Below are 26986 nucleotides of genomic sequence, written 5' to 3' on the forward strand. Positions count from 1 at the left end.
TCCAAGAAGCATGTAGGTAGCTACTGCATTTCAAATACCCTCAAAATTGTAACATCAGAAGAACTGGAAAAATCTTAGCTCCAGTGCAAGTCCAGCATGAATTCTGATTGGTCCATCTTAAGTCATGTACCCATCCCTGAGCCAAACCCTGTGGCCAGGTGAATGGAGTATTCTACTCACATAGCCTTTATACAGGGAAGGATGTTTCCCCCAAAGCAGATGTTCTGGATAGAGAAGCAATACATACCTACTATACTCCACACCCTCGCTGCTTAGCATTCCATCTGCCTATGTGTACAGAATCGAAAATGTCCCCACTTGATACAATGCAACTATCCCACTTACAAACGAAAATGCACCATTTCTTGAAGAGAAACAACTGAATGTCATGTCTAGTTCTCGCGTCCAGCTCCAAATCCAGATCCTTGAAATATGCTCATTCCTTTTACTTTCAAACTTTACTCTTTCTGTCTATGCAACCTTTGACATACATTTCATCAGTGCTGACAGGTGAAAAATGATGGAGGGAAATAGAAAAAAACTTTAATTAATTAGCAAAAAAGCTATCACCTGGAAAAGGAAGAGAAACAAACAGTAGTCACCAATCCAAAGTATATATTTCTGGCAGAGGTAGGATGGAGGTCTTGTCTTGGCAGAGGAGGGAGTTTATCATCAGCCAATATGACTGCCCGCCTTCCCGCCCACTCAAAGAACTCTTTTGTCCATTGCCCTCCGTGGTCATGACTGAGAGGGGAGATAGAAGAGGGTTATCAAAAAGATCCCTATGAGAGCCTGAACTTCTTTGTAGCCCACTTCCTGCTGGCACAGTTTATGAGAGGTGGGGGCCTAGGGTCCCCTTTGAGGCCGAGGAAACATAGGCTCTCCTTTTGTCCAGGCTTGAGGTTTCACTGATAGTCAACTCCCCAACACTCTATAGGCTTTAGAACTGTGTGTTCACAGATCTGGACTCCATCCTTGCTGTTCTCTCTCTTAGCCATAAGCCTTGGAACTTTGCGCTCAGCCCCAGGCTTAAATGCAACTGTGAAAGAATAAGTGAGGCAGAATAACCTGCACCTGCGACCAGGCTGGAGCCCACTTGCTGGCCCCGTATAGGGAGAAGGATTACTTAAATCAGACAGTTCAAGGAAGGAGGGATGTAGGAAGGGACTAGGGGATCTGGCTGCCTTCATTTTTCTGCTCGCTCATGTGTCCCCGTTTTATCTCCCTGCTGATTTCCCATCTCCTTGCCTTTTATGCTAATTTTAGAAGGGGCAGAGATTCTGGGTTTTGCAACTCTGTGAAAAGCACACTTAACCCAGCCTCAGCAATCCTGCCCACAGGTGGATGGGTCTCCGTGTTGTCCCTTTTCTGCTTTCAGCCAGCTCAGCTCAAACCAAAGCTGTCTCTGTTTTGTAAGACCTTACTAAACAGAGATGCAAGAAACAGCCAATATTTTCTACCATCCTGGTATTTTTCTACCAAGTTTCCTAAAGCTCGCTTCAATAACCTTTCTGTCTGAGACAATTAAACTGCGGTGAGAAAGAGTTTAACCAGTTACATCAGTATCACCTAACACAGAAAGAGCCTTTCAATCAGCCAATTTCACATTTTGGAGGCTCTCTACCCTCTTAAATCTTGATTTGACTCAAGGTTCTTCTTTCTGTCTTATTTTTAGAAACATGCAATAACTTGCAGTACAATGAAATGTAGAATTTAATTGGGCTTTAAAATTTAAAACCTTTTTCAAGGCTACTAGACAATGATGAACTTTGTAGATAGATTGACTTGTAATCGAGGTCCTATATAGAATGTTAGATGGTGACAAAGGCTAGGAAGAAAAATGAAGGCAAGGAGAGGAGAATGGGTAGAGGGGTGCACTTTTATATGGTGTCACTAGGAAGGTGACATTTTGAATAAAGACTTGGATGAGGTAAAGTTGCAAACCATGCAGGTATCTGGGTGAAGGGTATTCCAAGGAGAGAGAAGAGCAAGTACAATTGTCCTCATGTTACAGCAAGCACAGCTGCCCAAGAAACAGCAGGACAATACAATTGAAGTGAGCAAGCGGGAGACTGGCAGGATGCACGTAATGAACAATTTCCTTATTTGGGGGCATTCAGGCTGTTTCCAATATTTTTATTTTATAAATTGTTTTGCACTCAACATTTAATAAAATATTTCTTTAGTAGAGACTCCTATAAATGGAAATCCTGGATTAAATGAAGACAGGTTCTTGATTCATAATGCTAAATTGATTTCCTAAAATGGTGTAGAGTTTCCCCTTTCACCAAAAAAGTATGAATGTACTCATCATCTCTCTCATTACCATTAAATGCTGTCCTTTTAAAATCTTTGTCAACTTGATGGGCAAAAATGGTAATGCATTATTGTGTCATTTATAGTTATTTGATAACTAGCTAAATTGAAATTTTTATGTGTTTATTGGCAGGTTACATTTCCTGGTTATGCACTGTTTTTCACAAATATTGCTCATGTATCTACTTAGGTATTAGCATTTTCCTTATCGATTTGCACAGTCTCTTTGTTAAGCTTACTGTCTTAGTTCAGGCTACCACAGCAAGTACCACAGACTGGATGGCTTATAAACAATAGACTTTTCTTGTAATGTAAATGTGTTTATTTATTTATTGGCTGAGTTGGGTCTTCATTGCTGTGCACAGGGATTACTCTTCATTGCAGTGCACAGGCTTCTCATTGCTGTGGCTTCTCCTGTTGCGGAGCATGGGCTCTAGGCACTCGGGCTTCAGTAGCTGTGGCACGTAGGTACAATAGTTGTGGCTTGCTGGCTCTAGAGCACAGGCTCAGTAGTTGTGGCAGATGGGCTTAGTTGCTCCTCAGCATGTGGGATCTTCCTGGACCAGGGTTCAAACCCGTGTGCCCTGCATTGGCAGGCGGATCCTCAACCACTGTGCCATCAGGGAAGTTCCAACAACAGACCTTTATCTCTCACAGTTATGGAGACTGCAAGTCTGACATCAGGGTGCCAGCATGGTCAGGTTCTGGTGAGAACACTCTGAAGTTATAGACTGCTGACTTCTCATTGTATCCTCACAGGATGGGAAGAGAGCAAGCTAACTTGCTGGCCTCTTCTCATAGGGCACTAATCCCATCCTGGGGGCTCCACCCTTAGGACCTAGTTACCTCCCAAATGCCCTCCTCTAAATACCATCACATTGGGGATTAGATTTCAGTATGTGAATTTTGGGGGAACACAAACCTTTAGTCTATAAACATTAAATCTTGTTGTCCTTTTTGCTGAATCTCCCCAAATAATATGCAGGAAGAGCTCAGGGTCATGAATATTGTGCTTGTCATCACTGCTCCATCACCACCATGGGAGTCTCCAACAAGGTACTGCTGTATGTAAGAACACAGGCTCATGGAAGAATGCTGCATGTTGTCTCTCTCTTCTGAGGCCAGCAAAACATCCTGCCTCCTTCCTTCCACTGCCCCTGCCGTCACTCAGCTCCTTCCTACTGTAAGTTCCACCCTGTTTGTTGTTCAGCTCATTAATCCATATTTTACAGCAGTCTTCCTCATTATAATATGATTTTTTTTTTCCACAGAGCGGGTCTTGTGTCTATGGTGATGCAAGAGAAACTCTGTGCAGAGACATTGCAACTGAAACCTTCCACTTATTTTAAGAGCTGGTTAAAGCTGATTGAGGTAACAGGTCAGTGGAGATCCTGAAAGGGCCCAGCAGAGGCCAAAACTTTGCAGCAAAGTTAAGAGTCAGTAGGAAAGCATAAAGAACTCATTTCTTATCGTTGCAATTACCTCTCCTAGGCATGAAAATTTTCACGTCCGTTTAACATTAACTTTCTATATTCAATGATTTTTTTCATGTATTGCCTTAGACATTTGATCTGAGACAACTTTTCATACAACTTAGACAACTTTTAAACGTGCTTTGTTAAAGAAAAGGTAAGTATCATTATGTGGCAGCTACAGAATGATAAAGGATTACTGGGAAAGCTTTCCTTTTCTAAATGAGAGAGAACCTAAACATTTTTCAAGTGAAATGTAAACAAATAGTAGGAAGGGAGAAATTCAGCAGCATAATTAATAAAAATAGTTCTACTGCAAACTCTAATAGCCTCTCCCTTTTGTTTACCCTCCCACATGCAATAAATTGGTCTCAAAGTATAATTTTTCAAAAAATAGTATCATGACTCTTATACAGATATAAGATGAAAGGGTGTCAAAATCTTATTCAACTCATTAATTAACAGGAGAACCAATAAGATGTTACAACCAATTCAAAGGACATTTGAGAAGCTAGGTATTTATAGGAAATGTTAGAATAAGATTTGGGGGTTAGACAAAAAATTAATTAATGTCCAGTAAGACAATGAACCATAATCTTTGAGATTATAGGTTCTAATAGACAGAAATTATTTGCCTCTCCAACAGATGAAAATGTACACATTAAGCTTTGCTCAGAGACTATAGGAAGTCAAGCCTAGGGGCTTCCCTGGTGGTACAGTGGTTAAGAATCTGCCTGCTAATGCAGGGGACACGGGTTTGATCCCTGGCCCGGGAAGATCCCACATGCCGGGGAGCAACAACTACTGAGCCGTGCTGTAGAGCCACAACTACTGAGCCTGTGCTGTGGAGCCCACAAGATACAACTATTGAACCCACGTGCCACAACTACTGAAGCCTGCACACCTAGAGCCCATGCTCCGCAACAAGAGAAGCCACTACAACATGAAGCCTGTGCACCACAACGAAGAGTAGCCCCCACTCACCACAATTAGAGAAAGCCTGTGGGCAACAATGAACACCCAACACAGCCAATAAACAAATAAATAAAAATAAGTGAATTTATAAAAAAAAGATAGTCAAGCCCAATGTGGCACTGAAAATATTCTGTCAACTCTTCTGCCTATTTTCAAGTTTCAAAAGATTTTTCTGACATGGAATGAAAGCAGTGTTGTGAAGGGGGTGTGGGGTGGGGAGGGAACAGGTGGTTCTGGAAACAAGGGAACCAAGAAGTCAGAAAAGGGTTCCAGGAACCCACAAACTCTCCCTCTTGACACAGGAAGGAGAATGACTCTGCCAACAGCCTCCCAAACCAGGAGTGAGTGAGTCCTAACTGAGCTGCCCAACTTGGACTCCCTACCAGCCTCTCTCCCCAAAGCAGGCAGAGGAATAGAGGTACTGAGAGGGAGAAACCATCAGGTGAGACTCCATCCTCTCCCAGACGCTGGAGGGAAATGATTACATGGAACACATGCTCCAGGAAAGAGCCCACAGCCCACAGCAGAGTCCCAAACACAAAAGAGCATGAAGAGGACCTGTCACAGTAGCCTCTGATATCTACAGGGCCAGGTGTGGTAGATCAATTGCTCTGGCTTAATTTTGCCATTGGAGGTACTCAAGTAACCAATAAGAGAATAACCAACAGTTCAAGGACCCCAAGGAGGTGGGAAGGGAAACCTAGCCAGAGCAGAGGCAGGAGACATTTTGCATTATGGTGGAAAGTGGGGGGGGGGGGGGGGGTAGGGGGAGGGGAGATGGCACCCTTCACTGATAGGAGGAAGGAAGGAAAGGAGAGAACCGCTTACAGGCAGATTTGTAAGGCAGTGGGAAGGACAAGAAGCTGGAGTTCCCAGACCATTTTTCCTACCTCATCTATGAAGATGGAGGCTGAAGTGGTGAGGAAATTGTCTTGAGAAAACTGATGTTATAGGCTGAACTAGGTCCCCTTCCCCAAATTCATATGGTAAAGTCCTAACCCCTAGTACCTCTGAATGTGACTATATTTGGAGATATAGTCTTAAAGAGGTAATTAAGTTTAAATGAGGTCATTGGGGTGGGTCCTAATCCTATGTGATCGATGTCCTTATAAAAAGAGATGGCTAGAGACTCATGGACGTAGAGAACAGACTTGTGGTTGCCATGGGGGAAGGAGTTGGGGGAGGGATGGAGTGGGATGTTGGGGTTAGCAGATGTAAGCTATTATGTACAGAATGGATACACAAGAAGTTCCTACTATATAGCACAAAGACTATAGTCACTATCCTATGATAAACCATAATGGAAAAGAATATAAAAAAGAATATATATATATATATATATATATATATATATATATGAATCACTTTGTTGTACAGCAGAAATTAACACAACATTGTAAATCAATTATACTTCAATTTAAAAAAAGATGAAATGGTTAGGACACAGACATGCACAGAGGAAAGACCATATGAAGACAGAGGGAGGAGGCAGCTATCTACAAGACAAGGAGAGAGCTCTCACCTCAGAAGAAGTCAACCCTGTTGACACCATGATCTTGCACTTCTAGCCTCCAGAACTGTAAGAAAATAAATATCTGTTGTGTCAGTCATCAGTCCGTGACATTTTGTTACAGCAGCCTAACTAACCAATACAACTGGTGAAGGTTTAAATACATGTTGAGGGGAAAGGGAGATGGTCCTGAGTAGGACCATGTGGAAAAATTGCCAGGTGATATAAAAAGTCAATTATCTTGGAAGCCATAATTTTTTAGTGAATTTCTCCAGTTTTCCACAACAGCTTAGCTGTAGAAGTTGAGACATTTAGACTGATGAAGAACAAGGGTTCTCCCAAAAGGTTCAGTGAGAAAGCAGTGAGAAAAATAACTGAGGGCACTTATAATACAGTGATCAAAGTGATACATTGTGCAGTATAGACTTTATAAAGAAATAAAGTGGGGAAAGGATGGATATAATATAACAAAATGGAGGGTTCAGGGAACAGGGATTCTCCACAATATTGACAAGCTAATGTAAGAGAAAACAGACCTGGAAGAGGTAGAAGAACAGGAACTGATGACCAGTGAGTAGGGTGTGTACCTTTAATATTTCAAGATAGATGAGCCCTGGGTGATGACAAGTCTGAGTTACCCCTATGTTTGAGAGCAGCTGACGTGAAGTTGGGCTGAAAGTCCCTGGAACTGAGGATGTCAAAGAATTGTAAGGCTAACTATTGAATTAGGTGAACAGTGAGGTCACCCAGATTGAGAGTAGGACTTGGAGTACAGAGGAATCTTGTGAGCTCATCCACCTTGAACGAAGGGAGCAGCAGCAAGCTGGTCATTCAGGAGACACTTATGGAGCACTTACCATGATCCAGATATCAGGGATATGGCGAAAAATTAAGATAAATGATCCCTGTGATCCTGGTGGTCTTCCAGCAGAGGTGCTCATACTCTGGTGAGGAAATGGAGGGTGCTAACAAGGAGGGGTTCAAGGCCAAAAGGCACGACTCTCTGAGTAGACATGTATACATGATAGCAAAGGAGGCTGGATTGGAAGTGGCATTGGGGACCTAGGAGGGTGTGGGGCTCCTGAATCCACAAGCACGCAAGCTCCATGATTGCACGTAGAGATTGTATATCTCTCATTCACCCCTCTAGTCTCAGTTCTACATAGAAAGTGCCAGACACATATTAGGAGTGCAGGACATTTGTTAAATGGTGATTGGCTGAATGAACAAAGTCAAGGGGAAGGTGAAATATCAGAGAAAGAAAAATCTCCTCCAATCTAGAAGTGAAAGTGTTTCATCTATTTGTGATACTCTCTAAAATGATCTGTTAGATTAATGAGCCTAGCACAAGATCTCTTCAGTCTGAAACAGGAACAGAATTGCTGGGCCAGAATGAAAGATGGCAGTTAATTCATTCCACTAATATTTATTGAGCACCTCTTATAGGCAAGGTGTTCGTGGCTGTGAACAAGACTGACAAGGTGCCTGGTCTTATGGAGCCTACATTTATATGAATAAGATGCATACTAAACAAGCAAACATTTAAAAAAAATAAGTTCAAAGAGTTAAAGGTGCTGTGAAGAAATCAAAACAGGATGATGTCATAGAAAGTAATTGGGGTGGGAGCTACCTTACATATAGTGGTCGAGGGATGGCATCTCGGAGGAGGGTCTATCTGGTCTGAGACCTAAAAGATTAAAATCAAGCAAACCAAAAAAAGCCAAACAAACATGGTAAGGAGAGCACTTCAGGCAAAGGGAAAAGCATGTGAAAAGATGCTGTTTGAGGAACTATAAGAAGTTCCTATGTGTCTAGAGAATGGTGAGTGAGGGGGAATGTGGTAGAAGATGAAATCAGAGAGGAAAGCAGAGACCAGGCTGTGGAGGACTTGAGGGATGAAAGAATTCAGCTGGGCCATTATCACAGAGATTCATGGCTTTACCAAAATCTATTTTTCTTTTCTTTCTGGGTACACAGTTAATATATATTCCCCAGCCCTCTTCAAAAAGGCTACATTTAAAAAATAAAAGGACAAGACAAATTAAAAAAGCATTTTCAACAAATATGACAAAGGGGTTAATATTCTTATAAGGTAAGGAACGCTTACAAATAGGAAATAAAAAACTTATCAATATCCCAATAGAAAAATGAGCTAAGTATGAAAGCAAATGGCCAATAATCCATATTACATGACAAAATATTCAGCCTCAGTAGTAGTCAATGCAAGGGGAACTAAAACAATGCATGTGGGAATGGCAACAAGGAAGGCAGTTTTTTTAATTAATTAATTTATTTATTTACTTATTGAATGTGTTGGGTCTTCATTGCTGCTGCACGGGCTTTCTCTAGTTGCAGAGAGCAGAGGCTACTCCTGGTTGCAGTTCGTGGGCTTCTCATTGCAGTGGCTTCTTCTGTTGTGGAACACGGGCTCTAGGCACGTGGGCTTCAGTAGTTGCAGCACGTGGGCTCGGTAGTTGTGGCACACGGGCTTAGTTGCTCCGCAGCATGTGGGATCTTCCTGGAGCAGGTCTCAAACCCATGTCCCCTGCATTGGCAGGCGGATTCTTAACCACTGCACCCCGAGGGAAGCCCAGGAAGGGAGTTATTTTTGTTCTTGTTTCTAACATTGAAAGATGATTAATACTGCTGTGGGCAGCATAGAACAAACTCTGGTAGGTGCATAAATTGTGCGTATTTTCTGGACGAAATTTGATAATGTGTATTAGAAGCCTTAAAAAAAAGTTAGATATAGCTTGAAACTTCTAAAGATGAAAAATACAATATTTTAAATTTAAATATGTATAGAAAATTAGGCGCTGAAGAAGACAAGATCAGTGAATTTGGAGATACAGCAACAGAATGCACTGAAAGTGAAGCATAGAGAGAAAAACGTCTGGAAACAGCTAACATAGCTTCAGTAACCTGCGGGATAATATGAAGTGGTTTGGCACACCTGTTATTGGAGTCCCATAAGGAGAGGAGAGGATACACAGGTGTTTACAGGACCTTTATTCACAACTGTCAAAACTTAGAAGCAGCCAAGATGCCTTTCAGTAGGCGAATGGATAAAAAAACTGTGGTCCATCCATCAATGGAATATTATTCTATAACAAAATACTACTTAGCAACATGATGGAATGAACTACTGATATATGCAACCACAAAAACAAACCTCAAAAGCATTATGCTGAGCAAAAGAAGCCAGACATAAAGAGTACATAGACTACATGATTCTCTTTACATAAAACTCTAGAAAAAAAATAAATCTAATCTATAGTGACAGAACACACGTCAGTGGCTGCCTTGGGCTAGAGGTGTGCGTTTCAGATGGGCTGGGACACAAGAAAACTTTGGAGGATGATGGGAAGTTGCCACATGTTATTTATGGTAGCTGTCACATGTGTGTAAAAATGTATTAACACTCAATGCAAAGTTCACTTGAAATGGGTCTGTTGTATTGTATATAAGCTAAATAATAATAAATATAAGCTAAATAGTTTTATTAAAGGAAAAGATACGATGATAATGTGGATATTCTCAACTTGGATAATCAAGGAGATTTTAATTTAAAGTATTTATGAAAGAGTAGGCGGGGTTTAGAGCATCCAACAGCCTGTAGTGTAGTACCCCTGGGCCAGCAACAGTGGGGAGCCATTGCCACCCTAGGCCTGGGGGGACGAGAGGAGAGAGCATTTGTGGAAACGGAGCTGTATGGAAGGTGCTGCCTGATAACAGCCCAATGTGGCAACCAGACAAGGAGGGACCTGAGAAATAAACTCTCTGACCTCCCACTCCTCTCACCCTCCGATGTCCCTAGTGCTTCCCACTGACCAAACCCAGCTGGAAGGCAGAGGTCAAGGGAACCCTTCAAAGCAGCCCCTGCAGCTCGGCCTCGCGAAAACAGAGTAGAATGGAGACCCCCGGACAGCGCATCTGGAGGGACAGATGGAAAGTTTCCAGGCCAATCCCAATTCCATGGGGAAGAACTAAAGGAAGGGAGGGAGAGGTAAAATCTCAGGGATGAGGGATCAAGGAAGGGACTAATCTGGGGGTGAGGCTTCCAGGTCAAGAGAATTGCTGATTCATCACCAGCCAAACAGTAGTGAGCCCAGATTAGGAGTTTCCAAACATGTTTATTTCCAAGTGAAAAGTTGCAAACATCTTGCCTTCCTTCTCATTTCCTGAGCAGAGCACCCCCGTATGACCCTGGACCCCAAGGCTCCCCATTTCTATATTCCCCAGCAAGCCCTCAGCTTCCCACCAAGGACCATGGCCCCCGTCTCTTCACCAGTCTGCTCACAGCTTAGGGGAGTAGCAGGCCACCACGATGTTCTCGCCAGTGATGTAGCTGGCATCTGAAGAGCACAGGAAGGACACAGTCCCCGCACATTCCTCGGGCTCCCCAAACCTGAAGAGAGTGAGCTGAGGTGAGGTGGCAGCCATGCAGCCTGGAGCTCTGACCTCAGAGAGGGCCCAGCACAGGCGCTATGGACCAACACTTCAGAGGATTCTGGTCGAGTCAGGCTCAAGGTCATGGTGAGCTCAGCAGGACCACTCCCCTCCTCCAGGCCCCCCACCCTAGAACTGTGCTCAGACTTCAGCAAGGAGAACAGCCAGTGGACTGGGAGAAGATCAGGGCTCTGTCTTTGAAATTGAACTTTCCTTCAATTTCCGACCTACCGCTGCAATCCATAGATATCATTAACGTCAGGTAGCAAGTGTGGCCATGTTTTCTCCTGAGGAAAGATTTGAGAGTCAGTGCCAGGCAGAAGGACTGTTGGCAGGGGTCAGGGCAGAGGGGTGGGTGGAAGGAACATCTTGGCAGACTGACACCTCTGTGGGAGGAGGACCTGTTCAGGAGAGGGAGGGGGCAGAACCTTGGTCTGCTCCCCAGTGAGGACAGACCCATTCTTCTACGAGAAATCCAGAGGCTGCTGGTCCCAAAGGCAGCAGGGCAGAACCTCTGAGTGATGGGCCTGGGCTGTAGCTCTAACCCGAGTGTGCAGGTCTCTGTGGGCGCGCACACACACACACACAGTGAACAGAGAGCCACGCAGGGCGTGTAAGAGTCTACCCAGGGCCTCACCTCATCCCACACCTGCGCACGGGCCCCCAGGGTGCTCCCCACCAAAGGGCTGACCCCTGCCACACACACCAGGAAGTCGATGCCCCCACAGTGCTCCAGGGCCTGCGAAGGAAATGACAGAGGGTGTGGGGTGAAGGAACGGAGTAAAGGGCGCCCAGAAACCTCTCTCCCTCCCCAGCCAGCCTGGGGACGTGGGGGGCTGACAAACCAGAGCAAAGTAACTAAGCCCTCACTGTCTGAGGCCTAGAGAAGAGTCGCACCTGGGAGAGCAGAGGCTGAGGGAAATATTTGTTTCTCTCCTCCCTGGAAGCATCAGATTTCTGCCCCTACAAGATGCCTGGTGGGCAGCTGGGCGCCCAGCACTCCAGATCTCCACTCACAGGCCTGACTGCCTCCACTCTGCCCCTTCTGCCACCTCTTACATGGGGGTCAACTCCTTCCCACTTCTCCTCCTGCCTCCTCTGGTCTCACGCACCCAGAGCCCATTCTCTACAAGCATGTGTGCAGGCCACACTCCTGCAGATTCCGTCTCACAGCTCACCCCTTCCAGGAATGTCACAACAAACGAACAGCTCTTCACCCAGACCGCGACTCTAGTGGGCTCCGCCACCCAACACCTGGGGTGCGCTGGAGCTGTGCTGCTCAAACAGGTACACAAATCACTTGGGACCTGGTTAAATGCAGACTCCCATTCCGCGGCGCTGGTGAGATCTGATTCTGGGTCTCCGGCAAGCGCCCAAGTCACACCCCGCTGCGGGTCGGCAGGCCACCCTTTGGTTACCAAGGCTCTAGTCTAGATCACGTGAGTTCCCTCCTGCCAGAAACATCTCTTCTTGGCCACATCTGGCTGTCCATCTGTTTTATCCCCTGAGCAGGGCCCTATCCTGGGTTCCATGTGTTGTTGGCCTAGATACCAATGCTAGAGGCCCAACCCCCTCTAACCAGGGCTGATCTGCACGCCTATATTTCCTTCCATGGCCAAGGCCCCTCACCGTGGCCACCAGCCGCTCCCGGTCCTTGCCCTTCCCCATGTGGCACACGGTGCCCTCACGCTCAGGCCCTCCCCTGCAGCGTTGCCACTGCCAGGTCCACGTTCCGCTGTTTCTGGCTGCTGACCACCACGTGGGCCCCATCCTGGGCCAGACGGCGGGCGATGGCGAAGCCGATTCTGTGGATAGAGATGGCTGTGATGGCTTCGGCCCCTCCCCTCCCTTCTCCCAGGAGCCTGAGCATGAGACGCTGATTGAGCTGCCCTGTGTGTCCAGAGAACTGCCTCTAAATTCTTCCTAGCAGGGAAGAGAAACTATTGCATCCTACCATATATCAGGCCTTCACCAATGCTGCCCCATTTAATTTTCACAACTGTACGTGTAATAATCATATTTTATAGATGAGAAAATTTTCATACTAATTTTGCTAAAAGGAGTTTTTAAAAAGTAATGTCCCATCAGAACAGTTGTAAACTTGCTGGGCACCCAGCCTAAATTGTAGAGAATCTTTTAACTGCTTTTAAATGTTTTCTCCCTTTGTTCTAGCCAGAGCCCTCTGTGATAAATTGTGCTTTCTCTAAGCCTAACACCTTTCCTCTTCTCTCCAGTTTAAAAACTTTTATGCTAAAGAAAAAGTTCTGCCTCTCTGTACATCTTACTCTAACGAGACCTGAAGAGCACTTGGCTGGGGCTGACTGAGCCTCTGCGTATGCGTAAAGGGCAAGGTATATTTCCCCTGTGTGGTGTAAACCAGCTCTGCAGCTTGGAATTTTGAACATATACATTTGTCGTGAAGGCTGGGCATCGGGAACACACACAAAGATTTAAAACATCGTGGGGATCTGGGAAGTCTGAAATGATTAAGCAGTTCTAAAATACAGCGGTCTGAGTGGGTGGTATTATAGACCATGAAAGGTCCAAAGGAAGGTAGTGCCCGGAGGCACGCGACACCAGAAACTCCCGACTTCTGCCTGTGGTAATGACTCAGTACGGATGGTGGCCCGGTATGGCAGCTAGAGGATGGGTGGAATTGGAGGGACGTCGGAAGAAATGTGCCAATGAGAAGAAGTTTATAAAAGTTCTCTGAGCTGGTCTTGAGGTGTTGCCTTGCCCGTTGCCCAGGTCCCTGCCAGTGGGCATTCTGCAGGCAATGAGAACCCCGAGTCTGAGAGACAAATAGGTCTTGGGCTTCTCCCAAGAACCAAAAGACAGCAGCCACATGCTTCTGAAAGACGGAGAGGAGGGCTGTCCTGATGATAACAAGTTACCCAGCCAGGAAGTGGCAGAGACTAGATTCCAACACTGCTTAGATCGACTCAGAAGCAGCTGGTTTTCCAACTACATCATTCCTGGAACTCCAAAACCAGATATTTTAGATATTGAGATTTTTTTGATGTTGAGATTTGGAGTTACTTGTAAATGCCAGAGCTGTGTAACGAGGTGGGGTGTCAGGCAGGGACTGGGGTGTCCAGTGAGAAGGGCATTGACTGCAGAGCCTGCCCTGAGATGGGAACACTGGCATCTCCTGGTCACATGCCAGCCAGGGATCCCCATTTACTCACCCTTTTGTGGAGCCAGTGATCACAGCCACTTTATCAGCTAGGGTACAGCCCCTATTGGGCTTTCTCCTGCTCATTCTTGCTGAGAGGGGGATCGAGGAGCAATGAAGACCCCTAATGGTCCATGATGCAGCCCTGAGCATGGCACTCACTGTCTGGCTGCTCTCCTTCTGGATCCAAAGCTGGGGAAGAAACTGGGAAGACAATCATATCATGAAATACATGAGGATCTGTGTCTCTGTGCATCTTCCACGAGAGGCTCTGCTGAAGTCTCTGATAGATGTCCTACCATCCTTCAAACTTACAAGGAAAGAACAGAGCTGCTCATGTCCTTTCCACAACCTCTCCCTGGGTGGGTTTCCCTGTCGTGGGGACCATACCGCAACTGCAGACTGGCCAGCCATGGTGCTGGGCCCTGGTAGACGCCTGACTGATATTTGCCTGACTCACCTCCACACCCCCAAACAAGGACTATCGCTGTATTCTTCTTGGAGTCACCTTTTGTACTCCCCTCCACATATCCCTCTTCCACAAAGAAACAGCATTGAACTTTCTTCCCAATTCTCCCCAGCCTACTGCAACCAAGATCTTGCCATCTCCCCCATCTCCTGCAACCTCCTCTTCCCTCAGCTCCCCCACCTGAAGCAACATCAGTTGTCCCCACATCAGAGATACTAAACGGGTCAGCATTTGACAGGCAAGTTGCTTCTCTTCATCACAAATGACTCTCATCAAACTGTAGATAAAAATCCAGCTACTGCCCGCTGGTTCCAAAAACTTTCATAAGGTCTCTACCCTCACCCCTCATCCCACCTCGGGCCATACTATCCAGACCCGCCTGCCTGAAGACTCCATGACAACTGCATCAGCAACACTTCCTACTCGCAACAACTTTCTCTCAACCCACATCCTTCATCTCAAAACCTCTCACGTCCTTATGGGGAGATCAAGGAACAGTAATTGTCTTAGGTTGGCCACTTCAGAAGCACACTGTATGGCAGGCAGATTTTTGGAGATGGCCCTGGGAAGCAGTGGTAGGGGAATGGAGGGAGTGAGACAGAAGGAAAGCCAGCCCATCAAAGGTGTGTTATCAAGTGGGTTGATAGTTCCTCTACAGGGAACTGAAGGTCAGTCCTTTGAAGAACAATAGTTTTGCTCTGAGCAATAGTTTTGAACTTCAGAGTTACCCACCCACAAGACAAGGGCACTTGGGATTTAGGGTGACCAACACCCCAGTTTCCCAGGACTGCAGGTTTAGCACTAAAAGACTCCCATTCCATGCAACTGCTCAGTCCTGGGCAAACCAGGATAGTTGATTACCCTCAGGGGGTATGTTGCCAACTCCTGTCGGTCACTGAGGACTGCTCCTGAGAGGCAGTAATTCCAGCCTGTGCACAGGGCAGGCTTCTGGAGCACTGTGGAGGATGTTCTTATCTTCCCTACAGGAAATATGAAATATTAGATAAAAGATACACAAGACCTCACTGTACTACTTTTGCAACTTCATCTGAACCTAAAATTATCACAAAGTAAAAGTTTTTAAAGAGGGGATTCCCTGGCTGTCCAGTTGGTTAAGGACTCTGCACTTCCACTGCAGGGGGCATGGGTTCGATCCCTGATTGGGGAACTAAGATCCCAAAAGTCAAGCAGCATGCCCAAAAAAACAAAACAAAGTAAAACTTTAAAAGTTTTTGAAGAAATTCATTTAGCTTTGAATATAACTTAGAATATAACTGAGCTAAGATCTATAAAAGAATAAAACAAATTCATTAATCAGGATTATTTTCATATTGCTAGAATCACTTTAAAGTAATTGTTGGGACTTCCCTGATGGTACAGTGGTTATGAATCCGCCTGCCAATGCAGGTAACATGGGTTAGAGTCCTGGTCTGGGTAGATCCCACATGCCGCAGAACAACTAAGCCCGTGCGTCACAACGATTGAGCCTGTGCTCTAGAGCCTGCGAGCCACAGCTATTGAGCCCATGTGCCATAACAACTGAAGCCTGCGCACCTAAAGCCCGGGTTCCGAAACAAGAGGAGCCACCGCAATGAGAAGGCTGTGCACCGCAACAAAGAATAGCCCCCACTCGCCGCAACTAGAGAAAGCCCATGCACAGCAATGAAGACCAACACAGCCAATAAATAAATAAATAAATTTTTTTTTAAGTAATTGTTTATTAAAGCGGACATCTACTCTGTAATTTTTACTCCTGCTTCTTAAGAAGGGAGGCACATCCTTAATCATGCAGTTAGACAGAGCTGGGAAATAAACCACAATCTTGGCTATTGAGATATATCACAACAAAACTAGTGTCTGGTCCCCAGGAAATGATGTAAGACCTCTGATGTCAAAAGATCATTGTAAGGATTGAGAGTGATGGCCCAGGGCTATAAGAGGTGAGAAAATGTCTGTGAGAGAACTGGGATGGAGCTTGAAGCTAGAAGAGTCTCTGTTTTGGTAGCTAGGGCTGAGGAACGCTCCAAAGTCTAGCAAGACTGGGCCTGGGGGCTTCCTAGGTGGTGCAGTGGTTGGGAGTCTGCCTGCCAATGCAGGGAACGGGTTCGATCCCTGCTCCAGGAAGATCCCACATGCCGCGGAGCAACTAGGCCTGTGCGCCATAACTGTTGAGCCCACGTGCTGCAACTACTGAAGCCCATGCACCTAGAGCCTGTACTCTGCAATGGGGGAAGCCACGGCAATGACGAGCCTGTGCACCACAACGAGGAGTGGCCCTCACTCACCGCAGCTAGAGAAAGCCTGCGCACAGGGAAAAAAAAAGACCCAACACAGCCAATAAAATTAATAAAAAATAAAAAATAAAAATAAATAAATAAATTGGTAGTACTGTAGTTGAATCTATTAAAAAAAAAAAAAAAAAAAGACTGGGCCTGGGGTGGAACAGAGTGGCTATCAGCAGAGAGAGAGCAGAGGGCCTTGGTCGGATGGGATGCTGTGGGAAGGCCGTGAAATTTTCGACTTTCACAGACAACAAACGCTTGTGGAGGTTTTGAGAAATTGATCCTTTTTATGTAAATAAATGATGACGACACTCAGGGAGGCATAAACTTCATTCTAGGCTTTAATGACCAAAATAGCTCACCACTGTTTTTCTCATGCTCATTTTTTGTCTGAGTTCTTATTCCACTTTCTGAGTGGTCTATCCCAGTCTTTCTACAACCATTAAGCTACTGCACAAGTAGGGAATTAATAGAGAGAGCTCACCTAACCCTTCCTAGGGAACAAAATCACGCGGCTCTGAAAATAGACACGTTCACATCTGCACGCAACATAAACGCGTCAAGCGACCGTGCACTTTCTACCCAAACCTTGTTGATCTCAAGGCGTGTTACAGACTGAGTTTTGTGTGTAGCGCCCACCATCCCCTCCCGTCCCAAACTTCACACGTTGAAGCCCTGACCTCCATTTCCTCAGAGGGTGACTGTGTTTGGAGATGGGACCTTTAAAGAGGGGACTAAGTTAAACAAACAAACCAACCAACCATTGGGATAAACCTTAACCCAGTCTGACTTATAAGAAGAGGAAATTGAAGCATACAAAAGAGAAAGCTGGAATGCGAGCACACAAAAGGCCACATGAGGACACAATGAGATGGCCGTCTGCAAGCCAAGGAGAGAGGTCTCAGGAGAAACCAAATCTGCCAACGTCTTGATCTTGTACTTACCAGCCTCCAAAACTGTGAGAAGTAAATTTCTGTTGTTTAAGCCACCTAATCAGTGGTATTTTGTTATGGCAGCCTAGAAAACTAATACAAGAAGAGACTTCAACTGTATTCTTTTAACACCTTACATTATTACCTGTTAATCTCCCTCAAGCTTTCCTTTCGATAGAGAAGACGCCCTAAGGATTTCTGACCAGCAAAAAGAATCCTGGGAAATAGAGACTGGAAAGGAAACCAGGAGCTTCAGATTTACAAATCTGAAGAAAGCAAAGGTGCCCCTGACAATGCAGATGAAATAGATTGTGCTTCTACAATGCGGAATAGTGTCAGAAAGTCAAAGTTACACGATAAGAGGAGATAAAAAAACAACTATCTACGGTTTCATACTCCCTCCCTGATCTTCTGAGACTGATCGTAGAACAAAATATGTGTCCCCATTTTTGATTCAGAAAATGTGGTCACCGTTGGTATATATCTCTCCGACTCCCCCAAAGAAGGATGCAACAAAGAGCAGCTGGCATCCGTATAGCACACAGGCATCCATGTGATATAACATTTCACATTCCCAGCCTTGGACTATGCCTGTTGTGGAGCTGCTTTACCATCAGTTTTCAAAGAACCATAACAACAAAGAGAGACTTGTATGTTCTGAGACTATGTGTTTTGTTTAATGCTTGCTATGTACGTTGTTTATACATAAATACACATACTTGTGTTGTATATGTGTGTTTGTGTGTTGTGTGTTAGTAGATATGGAATGACCCAATCTGTTTGATGGGAATCTACACAAATCTTAACATCCACCTAAAACATTTTGAATATAAGAAGAGATTTATGGGACTTCCTAGGTGCAGTAGTGGTTAAGAATCCGCCTGCCAGTGCAGGGGAATGGGTTCGATCCCTGCCCCAGGAAGATCCCACATGCCACAGAGCAACTAAGCCCGTGCGCATTTAAAATTAGAACAAAAACAAAAGAGAAAGATTTAGGGGGAATTCCCTGGCGGTCCAGTGGTTAGGACTCCACGCTTTCACTGCTGAGGGCCCAAATTCAATCCCTGATCAGGGAACTAGGATCCCACAAGCCGCATGTCCCAGCCAAAAAAAAAGAGATTTATGAACAAAGACCTTTATCATCTTATTTGTAAAATAATAGATAAAATAGATGAAAAAAATAGATAAAACAAATGCTAAATATGGTATGTCACTTGATGGGATATATGCAGCCATTAAAAATGGCATTTGGAAGTATTTTGTAATAATATGGAAATGCTTCAGTTGAAATGCTAACTGAAAAATCAAGACACAAACGTTTATATACAGAATGCCTGAAATCATACTAACTTAAGTGTCTATAAATAAAAATGCTTAAAAGTAAATAAGCTGGGATGGAATAAAAGTGACAGTTTAAATATGGACTTCCCAAATTTTCTACAAAAAGTATACATTGCTTCTATATATGAAAATCTACTATTTTCAAATGCCTAGTTACTTCTTGGAGAAATGGCTGATCCTAGGGTTGGAGCAGGGAAAATACAATGTGAGCCTGGAGCATATTGTACGGCCAGAAAGTAAACAATTGCTACAAAACAAAAACAAGAAAGGAGGGAAGAAAGGAAGAGAAAAAAGAAAGGAAAAGAGATGGAGGGATGTCTAAAGGACGGAGGAACCAGACTTAAAGAGGCAAAACTGGAACAAGTGAGCAACAAAATATAACGTAGCAGTGAATTTTAATCTAGAGTTGAAAATTAATATACATGTGTCCATACTGATACCAAAAAATGACTGAGTAAATAACTAAATGATAGGGGTGCTGATCTGTGCAGTCAAAAATCCGTGTATAGTTTCTGACTGTTCCTAAACTTAGCTTATAGCCTACTGTCAACCAGAAGACTTACTGATAACATAAAGAGTCAATTAACACACATTTTTATGGTATATGTTATATATTGTATTCTTACAATAAAATAAGTAGAGAAAAGAAAATGTTATTAAGAAAAATCACAAGGAAGAGAAAATATCAATACATTTACAGCACATATACGTCTTTATTGAGAAAAATCTATGTATAAGTAGACCTGCACAGTTCAAACCCGTGTGTTCAAGGGTCAACTGTAATATATGTAGACACTTTTCTTCCCAGAGGTGGAGCTGTAATTCCTATTCCCCAGCCTTGAGGGTGGGCTGGACTTGGAGTCTTGCTCCCAAAGAGTTGAGTATAGAAAGGGAACAACAGTAACTTTAGAGTGGAGAGTCCCGGCAAACACTTCCCTATCCAAGTGACCAAGGCCAACATCACCATAAAGGCCATGCCGCTATCATGTACTCCCTGATAGGATGAGATAAGAAGGGCAGTTCACCTCTGTGGTATCTTCCTCAAACCCATCATCCCAGTCTAATCAGGAGAAAACATCAGACAAGCCCAAATTAAGGTACGTTCTACAACATCTTGACCAACACTCTTTAAAAACTGTTAAGGTCACGAAAAACAGGACTGAGAGGGACTTCCATGGTGGCACAGTGGTTAAGAATCTGCCTGCCAATGCAGGGGTCACAGGTTCAATCCCTGGTCCAGGAAGATCCCACACGCCACGGAACAACTAAGCCCGTGTGCCCCAACTACTGAGCCTGCACTCTAGAGCCCAAGAGCCACAACTACTGAGCCCACATGCCACAACTACTGAGCCCACGTGCCACAACCACTCCCAGGAACCCTAAAGCCATGCTCTGCGACAAGAGAAGCTGCTGAACTGAGTAGCCCGAGCACCACAACCAAGAGTATTCCCCACTTGCCGCAACTAGAGAAAGCCCACACGCAGCAATGAAGACCCAGTGCAGCCAAAAATGGATAAATAAACAAATGATAAATCTTTAAAAAAATTTTTTTTAATTAAAAGAAAAACTGAGAAAGCATCAGGTGACTCAGGAGATATCAAGATTAAATACAATGTGGTAACATGGATTGGAACCTGGAACAGTGAAAGACCATTAGTGGAAAATTTGGTGAGATGCTGAGAATTCCCTCGTGGTCAAGTGATCAGGACTCCGTGCTTTCACTGCCAGGGCCCAGGTTCAATACCTGGTCAGGGAACTGAGATGCCACAAGCTGTGCGGCCAAAAAAAAAAAGAAAAAAGATAAAAAGAAACTCGGTGAGATATGAATAAAGTAGATAATTCAGTTGTAATATTGTACCATTGTTAATTTCTTAGTTTTCACGCATGTGCCATTGTTTTATATAAGATGTTAACATTAGGGGAGACTGGGTGAAGAGTATACAGGAGCTCCGTGTACTGTCTTTGCAACTTTTTAGTAAACCTAAAATTAATCCAAAATAAAAAGCTAATTTTCATGCATAACAGCGGATTTTGAGAGATGGTTTCTTAAACTTTAAATGTAGAATTTGGCGATGATTATTAAAATTGTGAATAGATGTCTGTTACTAATATTTCACAACTTTAAATGAGTTGTGCATTTAGAAAATTTAGGTAACGTATGAGAATTGAGCTGTTCTTAAATTTTCTGAAAGAAAATGTTCCACTCTCACTCTGGAAACCTCTAGACACACTTCGAAGGCAGCAGGATTCACAGGAGGGCTCAGATGGAGGCCTCTCATCCATCCTTGTCCAGCCCTGCTGGAGCCCTCCTGGCCTGGGTCTGGAAGGGTGGGGACAGGTAGTCCGGTGGTGCCTCCAGCAGTGGCTGATACTTTTGACCCCAGCAAGGAATGGGGACTTGACCTGATATTTCTGGGTACAAAAGAAATAAGGAGATAAGTGCTTCTCTGATAACAACTTGACTCCCGGCCTTAAGACTTTCCCTCTCCATACTCTGGTCCTCCCAGTGGTGAGCAGTGCAGGTCGCTGACCACTGCCCCTCTGCCCCCTAAAGCCAACCTTAAGCCTTGCAGAGCAGGAACTTTGCTGAGAAGAAGTATGTGTCACCCAGAGGACTCTGCCTCTCCCGTGTCTACACCCCTCTGTCCCCAGGGGATCCCTTGAAGGAAATAAACATGCCTACCTGGAACTGATGGACTCAGGGACATTTGTCTGCTCCTTGAACAGAAGCCTGGGCTGCAACAGGAATGGAGCTCTGCTGATCACCCTGAGTATTCTGCTATGTAAGAGCATCACCCCATTTCCTCTCGTCTGTCGGGACACTGCCCTTAAGCTCACCTGGTCCCTGTCCCCCACACCTCCAAACCCTTTGTTGAGTCACGAAAACGTCTAAGCAAGATGTCATATCTTCAGAGTCACCTGTAATATCCCCGAGTAACCCCGTTATAAGGCAACATCCTGCCTCCTAAGTTGCCCCAGCTAGGATTCTGGTAACAAAACATCCTGGAGGAAGACAGGGGTTTATGCTCCCAGGAGAGGGCAGGCAGAGGGACGTGGGGTGATGATAGCAGTAAGAGGGAGAGGACCTAAGAAAAGGAGTGGACCATACATGGGCTCTGTGTGTGTGCGCGCGTGTGTGTGTGTGTTTGCCCGTACACACATGGCCTGACACTTAGGAGGTCATCAGTATCTATCTGTCAAATACTTAGATATTACTTAGATATCTACATTACACAGAAAAAGGAGAGGTATGTATCCAGACGTCCCTTAATGGCCCAGAGAGAGTCCGGGGGAAAGAAGTCACATACTGCAGAACTGGAGAGCTATGGCCACAGAGAAATACGTCAGTAGGTTTTTGGCAAATTCAACCTATTCTAGACCAAGCCACCAGCACCCTCTCCTCTTGATGCACATTTGTCATGATGAATCATATACTATGTGTCTATGAGTGGCAGATTCAGATTGCTGACACCTGTTTGGAAATTCTGCTCTTTCTCTGCAGGTGTCCTGACACGGAGAGCACTGTTATGCAGTTTTTAGGTGCTCCAGAAATGCTTGCAAATTGACAGACTGACACTGAACAGTGGGCTTACATGAGCTTTAAAAATGTGTTTATCTGATCTCGGAAAGTGCTGTCATCCTAGATATGCCATGAACTTTTTCTATCGTGAAATACTTTGGATGAACGGAGAAGAACAGCATAATATAGCCAACACCCATGTGTCACACATATTAACATTTTTCCCTTGGAGAAAGCCCCTTCTCCAAGATCCCACTCCCCTCTCTCCACCCACTGCAGAGGTGGCCACTGTCCTAAAGTTGTGTGCGTCTTTCTGGCCCATGTTTTTACATTTTTACTATATATGTGTATGTTCATAAATAACATATATGTTTTGCTTATTTTTAAGCTTTACTGAAAGTGGTATTACCCCACTGTGCCTATTAGGCTGCAATGTACCTATTTTCATCGGCTTTGTGTTTTGGGAATTGAACCACAGCACATGCATCTCCAGTCCATTCACTTTCACTGCATAGAATGAGAATTCTCATTGTTTGAACAGACACTGTTTACTGATTCGTTGTCCTGCTGATAGAAATTTGGGTTGCTTTGATTTTTATCTGTTTCATATAATGCTGCCATCTCCTTGCACCACACATGTGTGAGCTTTTCTGTAGTTTATATTGGAAGAGGGAAGCTGGGTCAAAGGGCACATACATCTTGATCTTTAGTATATATTACTGAATTTGATTTCCAAAGACATTGTAGCAATTTGCACTGTATGAGACTCCTGTTCCTCCACATTGTTCTTAATGCCTGTGCTCGCAGACATTTCCATGCTTGTCATTCTGCTAGATGTGAAATGGCATCTCGTTTTCCTAAGTACCAGTGCCGTTGGTCCTCTATACATATTTAATGGCCAGAGTTCCTCTTCTGCAAATTTCCTGTTCACTCTCTGTGCACTATTTATTGAATTGTATGTCTTTTTTATTGATTTTTAAGGGTTATTTGCATATTCTGAATGCTAATCCTTTTTGATAGACTACTCTCTTTGCCCCAACTTTTTGCAATCATCTGACGTCCAGGTTATCACTCCTCATTCCTTAAAGATTTTAGCACCTGGTTCATTGTCTCTCTTTCCAGTACTAGCCCCGCCTTAATTATTAGGGATTTCAATAGTCACAGGATAATCTTCTTAGTTCCTGATCCCCTCCCCCAAGCTACCTGCTCCTCAGTCGTGCCCCAAACCTTGCCATTAGCATTCCCTCCATCATCTTGATCACAAGCAACCTACTCTTTCATTACTCATCTTTCAGCACACTCTCTCCAATATCTGAAAACAGTTTCAAAATAAAGTGAAAACTGATAGAATTAAGAGAAACAGGAAAATCTGCGTTTATAGTTCAAAACTTCAACACTCCTCTCTCAGTAACAGATAGAGCAAGTAAATGGAAAATCAGAGAGGATATGCAAGACCTAAACAACACTATCAATCAGCTTGACCTAGCATGTATAGAACACTCTACACAAGAGCAGGATATATGGTTTTTTTCCCCCAGGCACACATGGAACACTCATCCTGATAGATCATATTCTGGACCATAAAACAAATCCCAACAAATTTAACAGGATTGAAATCATACAAGCATGTTCTCTGGCCTCAAGGGATTAAACTAGAAGTAAATAACGAGGCTATCTGGGAAATCCTTAAATATCTGGACATGAAACAATGTACTGCTAAGTACTCATACATCAAAAAAGAAGTCATCAGAGAAATTAGAAAATATTTTAATAGAATGAAAATGAAAACACCATATATCAAACTTTGGGGGATGCAAATGAGTATCATAGTTCTTTCACGTGTATTCTCTCTTCCCTGCAAAACAGTTTGTATATAAAAAAATGAATGTTCCACTTCTAGTTGGCTAAATACATCTATAAAACCATCTTGTCCTAGTGCTTTTTTAAAAGTAATTAATTAATTACTTTATTTATTTGGTCCTGTTGGGTCTTTGTTGCTGCACGCAGGCTTCCTCTAGTTGCAGCGAGCAGGGGTTACTCTTCATTGTGGCACGCGGGCTTCTCTTGTTACAGAGCTCAGGATGTGGGATCTTTCCAGACCAGGGCTTAAACCAGTGTTCCCTACATTGGCAGGTAGATTCTTAACCACTGCGCCACCAGGGAAGTCCCGTCCTAGTGCTTTTATTGAGAAGAAGCAGGGAGACACAATTTGACTATTCTTTTTCTCTAATTTTTTTTCAAGTTTTCTTGATGCCAAACAATCTGTTCTGCCACTGATAAGGTTGCTCCTACATTTGCACTTTGAGGGAGTAACAGGGGGAGGAGGACCCTCACTGGAACACAGACCACTCTGTGTGCACAGCAACCCCTGGCAAGACTCTACAGAATGAGAGGAGTGGGGGACTCCTGCCTTCTGTGGACAACTTGGCTTTGTAAGTGATCCCTTTCCCAAAGAAGGCTACTCCTTAACGCATTCTAGATGATGTGGAATTCATCCACAACTTTGACACGCGACAGGTGGGCACCAAGGATGGACACATCTCACCAAATATTATTTGTACCTTCTCTCCTTTCCTTCCTCGGGTGTTTTCAGATGTTTGTCTATTTTATTGGTCATTTTTAAAAAATCAGTTCTTAGTTTTGCTGATCATCCCTACAATTTTTTCTTTCTTTGGAGATGGAATGATGCTGGTGGTGGTTCAGTTAGGTGTTGTAGTTGTTCGGTTTGTTGATTGGTTGGTTTTCAGTCTTCCTCCCACTCCATTCTCAGTTACCCTCACCAGTGGCAACCAATCTCACCAGTTTTTAATATATCCTTCCAGAAAGATTTCGTGCTTATATGAGCATATATACATTTGTCAAACATACCTATATAGTTTCAACTCCTTTTTTATAAAAGAGCAACATATTGTGTACACTGTCCTGCCCACTATGTTTTTCACTTGATATATTTTGGAGATGGCAGTGAAGGACTACAAAATGAGATTCCTCGTTCTTTTTAATAGTTACAAATGGTATTTGTATTTTATGGATGTCTGCTATAATGTAATCAATCTTTTGCTTTCATAAATAGTGCAATTAATAGCATTTTTCATACTTCATTTTGCTGTATCTATAAAAGAAATTACGAGAAATAAAATTGACAGATCAAAAGGTATGTGGTTTTGTTATTTTATTAGATACTGCCAAATTGCCCTCCATAGATGTTGTACCAATTTGTACTGCTGCCTGTTTCATCACACCCCAAACATGGGCTAACCCAGTGTTTAATCAATTTATTGGATTATTACCAACCTGATCATTTTTATTTATTTTTTAAGAACTTTTATTGAGATACAGTTGACATACAATAAACTGCATTTATGTAAAGTGTACAATTTGATTTTTTATTAGTAATATATATATGGCAATCCCAATCTCCCAATTCATTCTGCCCCCCCCACCCCCCCGCTTTCCCCACTTGGTGTCCATATATTTGTTCTCTACATCTGTGTCTCTATTTCTGCCTTGCAAACTGGTTGATTTGTACCATTTTTCTAGATTCTGCATATACGTGTTAATATACGATATTTGTTTTTCTCTTTCTGACTCACTTCTCTCTGTATGACAGTCTCTAGGTCCATTCATGTCTATAAATGTCCCAATTTCGTTCCTTTTTACAGCTAATATTCCCTTGTATATATGTACCACATCTTCTTTATCCATTCATCTGTTGATGGACATTTAGTCAACCTGATCACTTTTAAATGGTATTTCAGTTTAAAACTGCATTTCTGCAAATTCCCTGGTGTTCCAGTGGTTGGGACTCTGCACTTTCACTGCCGAGGACATAGGTTCAGTCCCTGGTCAGAGAACTAAGATCCTGCAAGCCACGTGGCACAGCCAAAATAATAACAATAATAAAATTTAAAAAAAAACCAAACTGCATTTCTTTCTATGCTAGTGAAATTGAGCATTTTCTGTGAACATCCACTCATTTTCCTTGACCATTTTTTCTAAGAGTTCTTGTCTCTTTCTTATTGATTTGTAGTGGTTCTTTATGCATTAGGAAAATTAGGCCTTAGTCTATAATATGAGTTGCAAATACTTTCCTCTAGTTTGTTATTTGTATTTTAACTTTTTTTGCAAATAAACAAAGCCCTCTTGGTGGACTCTCCCCTGCATAATTATGTACTTCCCCTTTTTATTCTCATTAATTCTTTATTGTCTTAAATTTTATATGGTCTGATTTAACATTGCTACTCCAGCTTTCTCTTGGTTAGTAATTGCCAGTAAATCTTTTCCATCCTTATATTTACAACCTCTACAGTTACTTTTCCCACTCAGCCTCTCATTAACCAGCATATAACTGGATTTTGTGTTCCTTTTAAAATCCAATCTGCTAGTCTTGTTTAATAAATGAGTTTATCTACTTCTCATTTATTGTGATTATCAATAAATGGGGACTTATTTTTACCATATTTTATTGTGTTTTCTGTTTATCAACTGTATATTTCTTTAGGGCTGCTCTAAAAAATTACTACAAACTTCAAAACACAGAAATTT

At 43.5% G+C, this 26986-nt stretch overlaps 1 protein-coding gene across 1 annotated transcript; it reads right to left on the reverse strand.

The window, feature by feature from the left end:
• Positions 1-10569: 10569 nt before the first annotated feature.
• Positions 10570-14311, reverse strand: LOC130844580 (dehydrogenase/reductase SDR family member 2, mitochondrial-like). The gene is given in 7 exon segments (XM_057720753.1): positions 10570-10681; positions 10954-11009; positions 11348-11461; positions 12352-12421; positions 12423-12527; positions 13911-14089; positions 14288-14311. Coding segments are annotated over 7 exon segments (660 nt in total).
• Between the last annotated feature and the right edge of the window lie 12675 nt (positions 14312-26986).

This window comes from Hippopotamus amphibius, chromosome 2 (genome assembly GCF_030028045.1).
Source record: "Hippopotamus amphibius kiboko isolate mHipAmp2 chromosome 2, mHipAmp2.hap2, whole genome shotgun sequence".
In the NCBI taxonomy this organism is placed as follows: Eukaryota; Metazoa; Chordata; class Mammalia; order Artiodactyla; family Hippopotamidae; genus Hippopotamus; species Hippopotamus amphibius.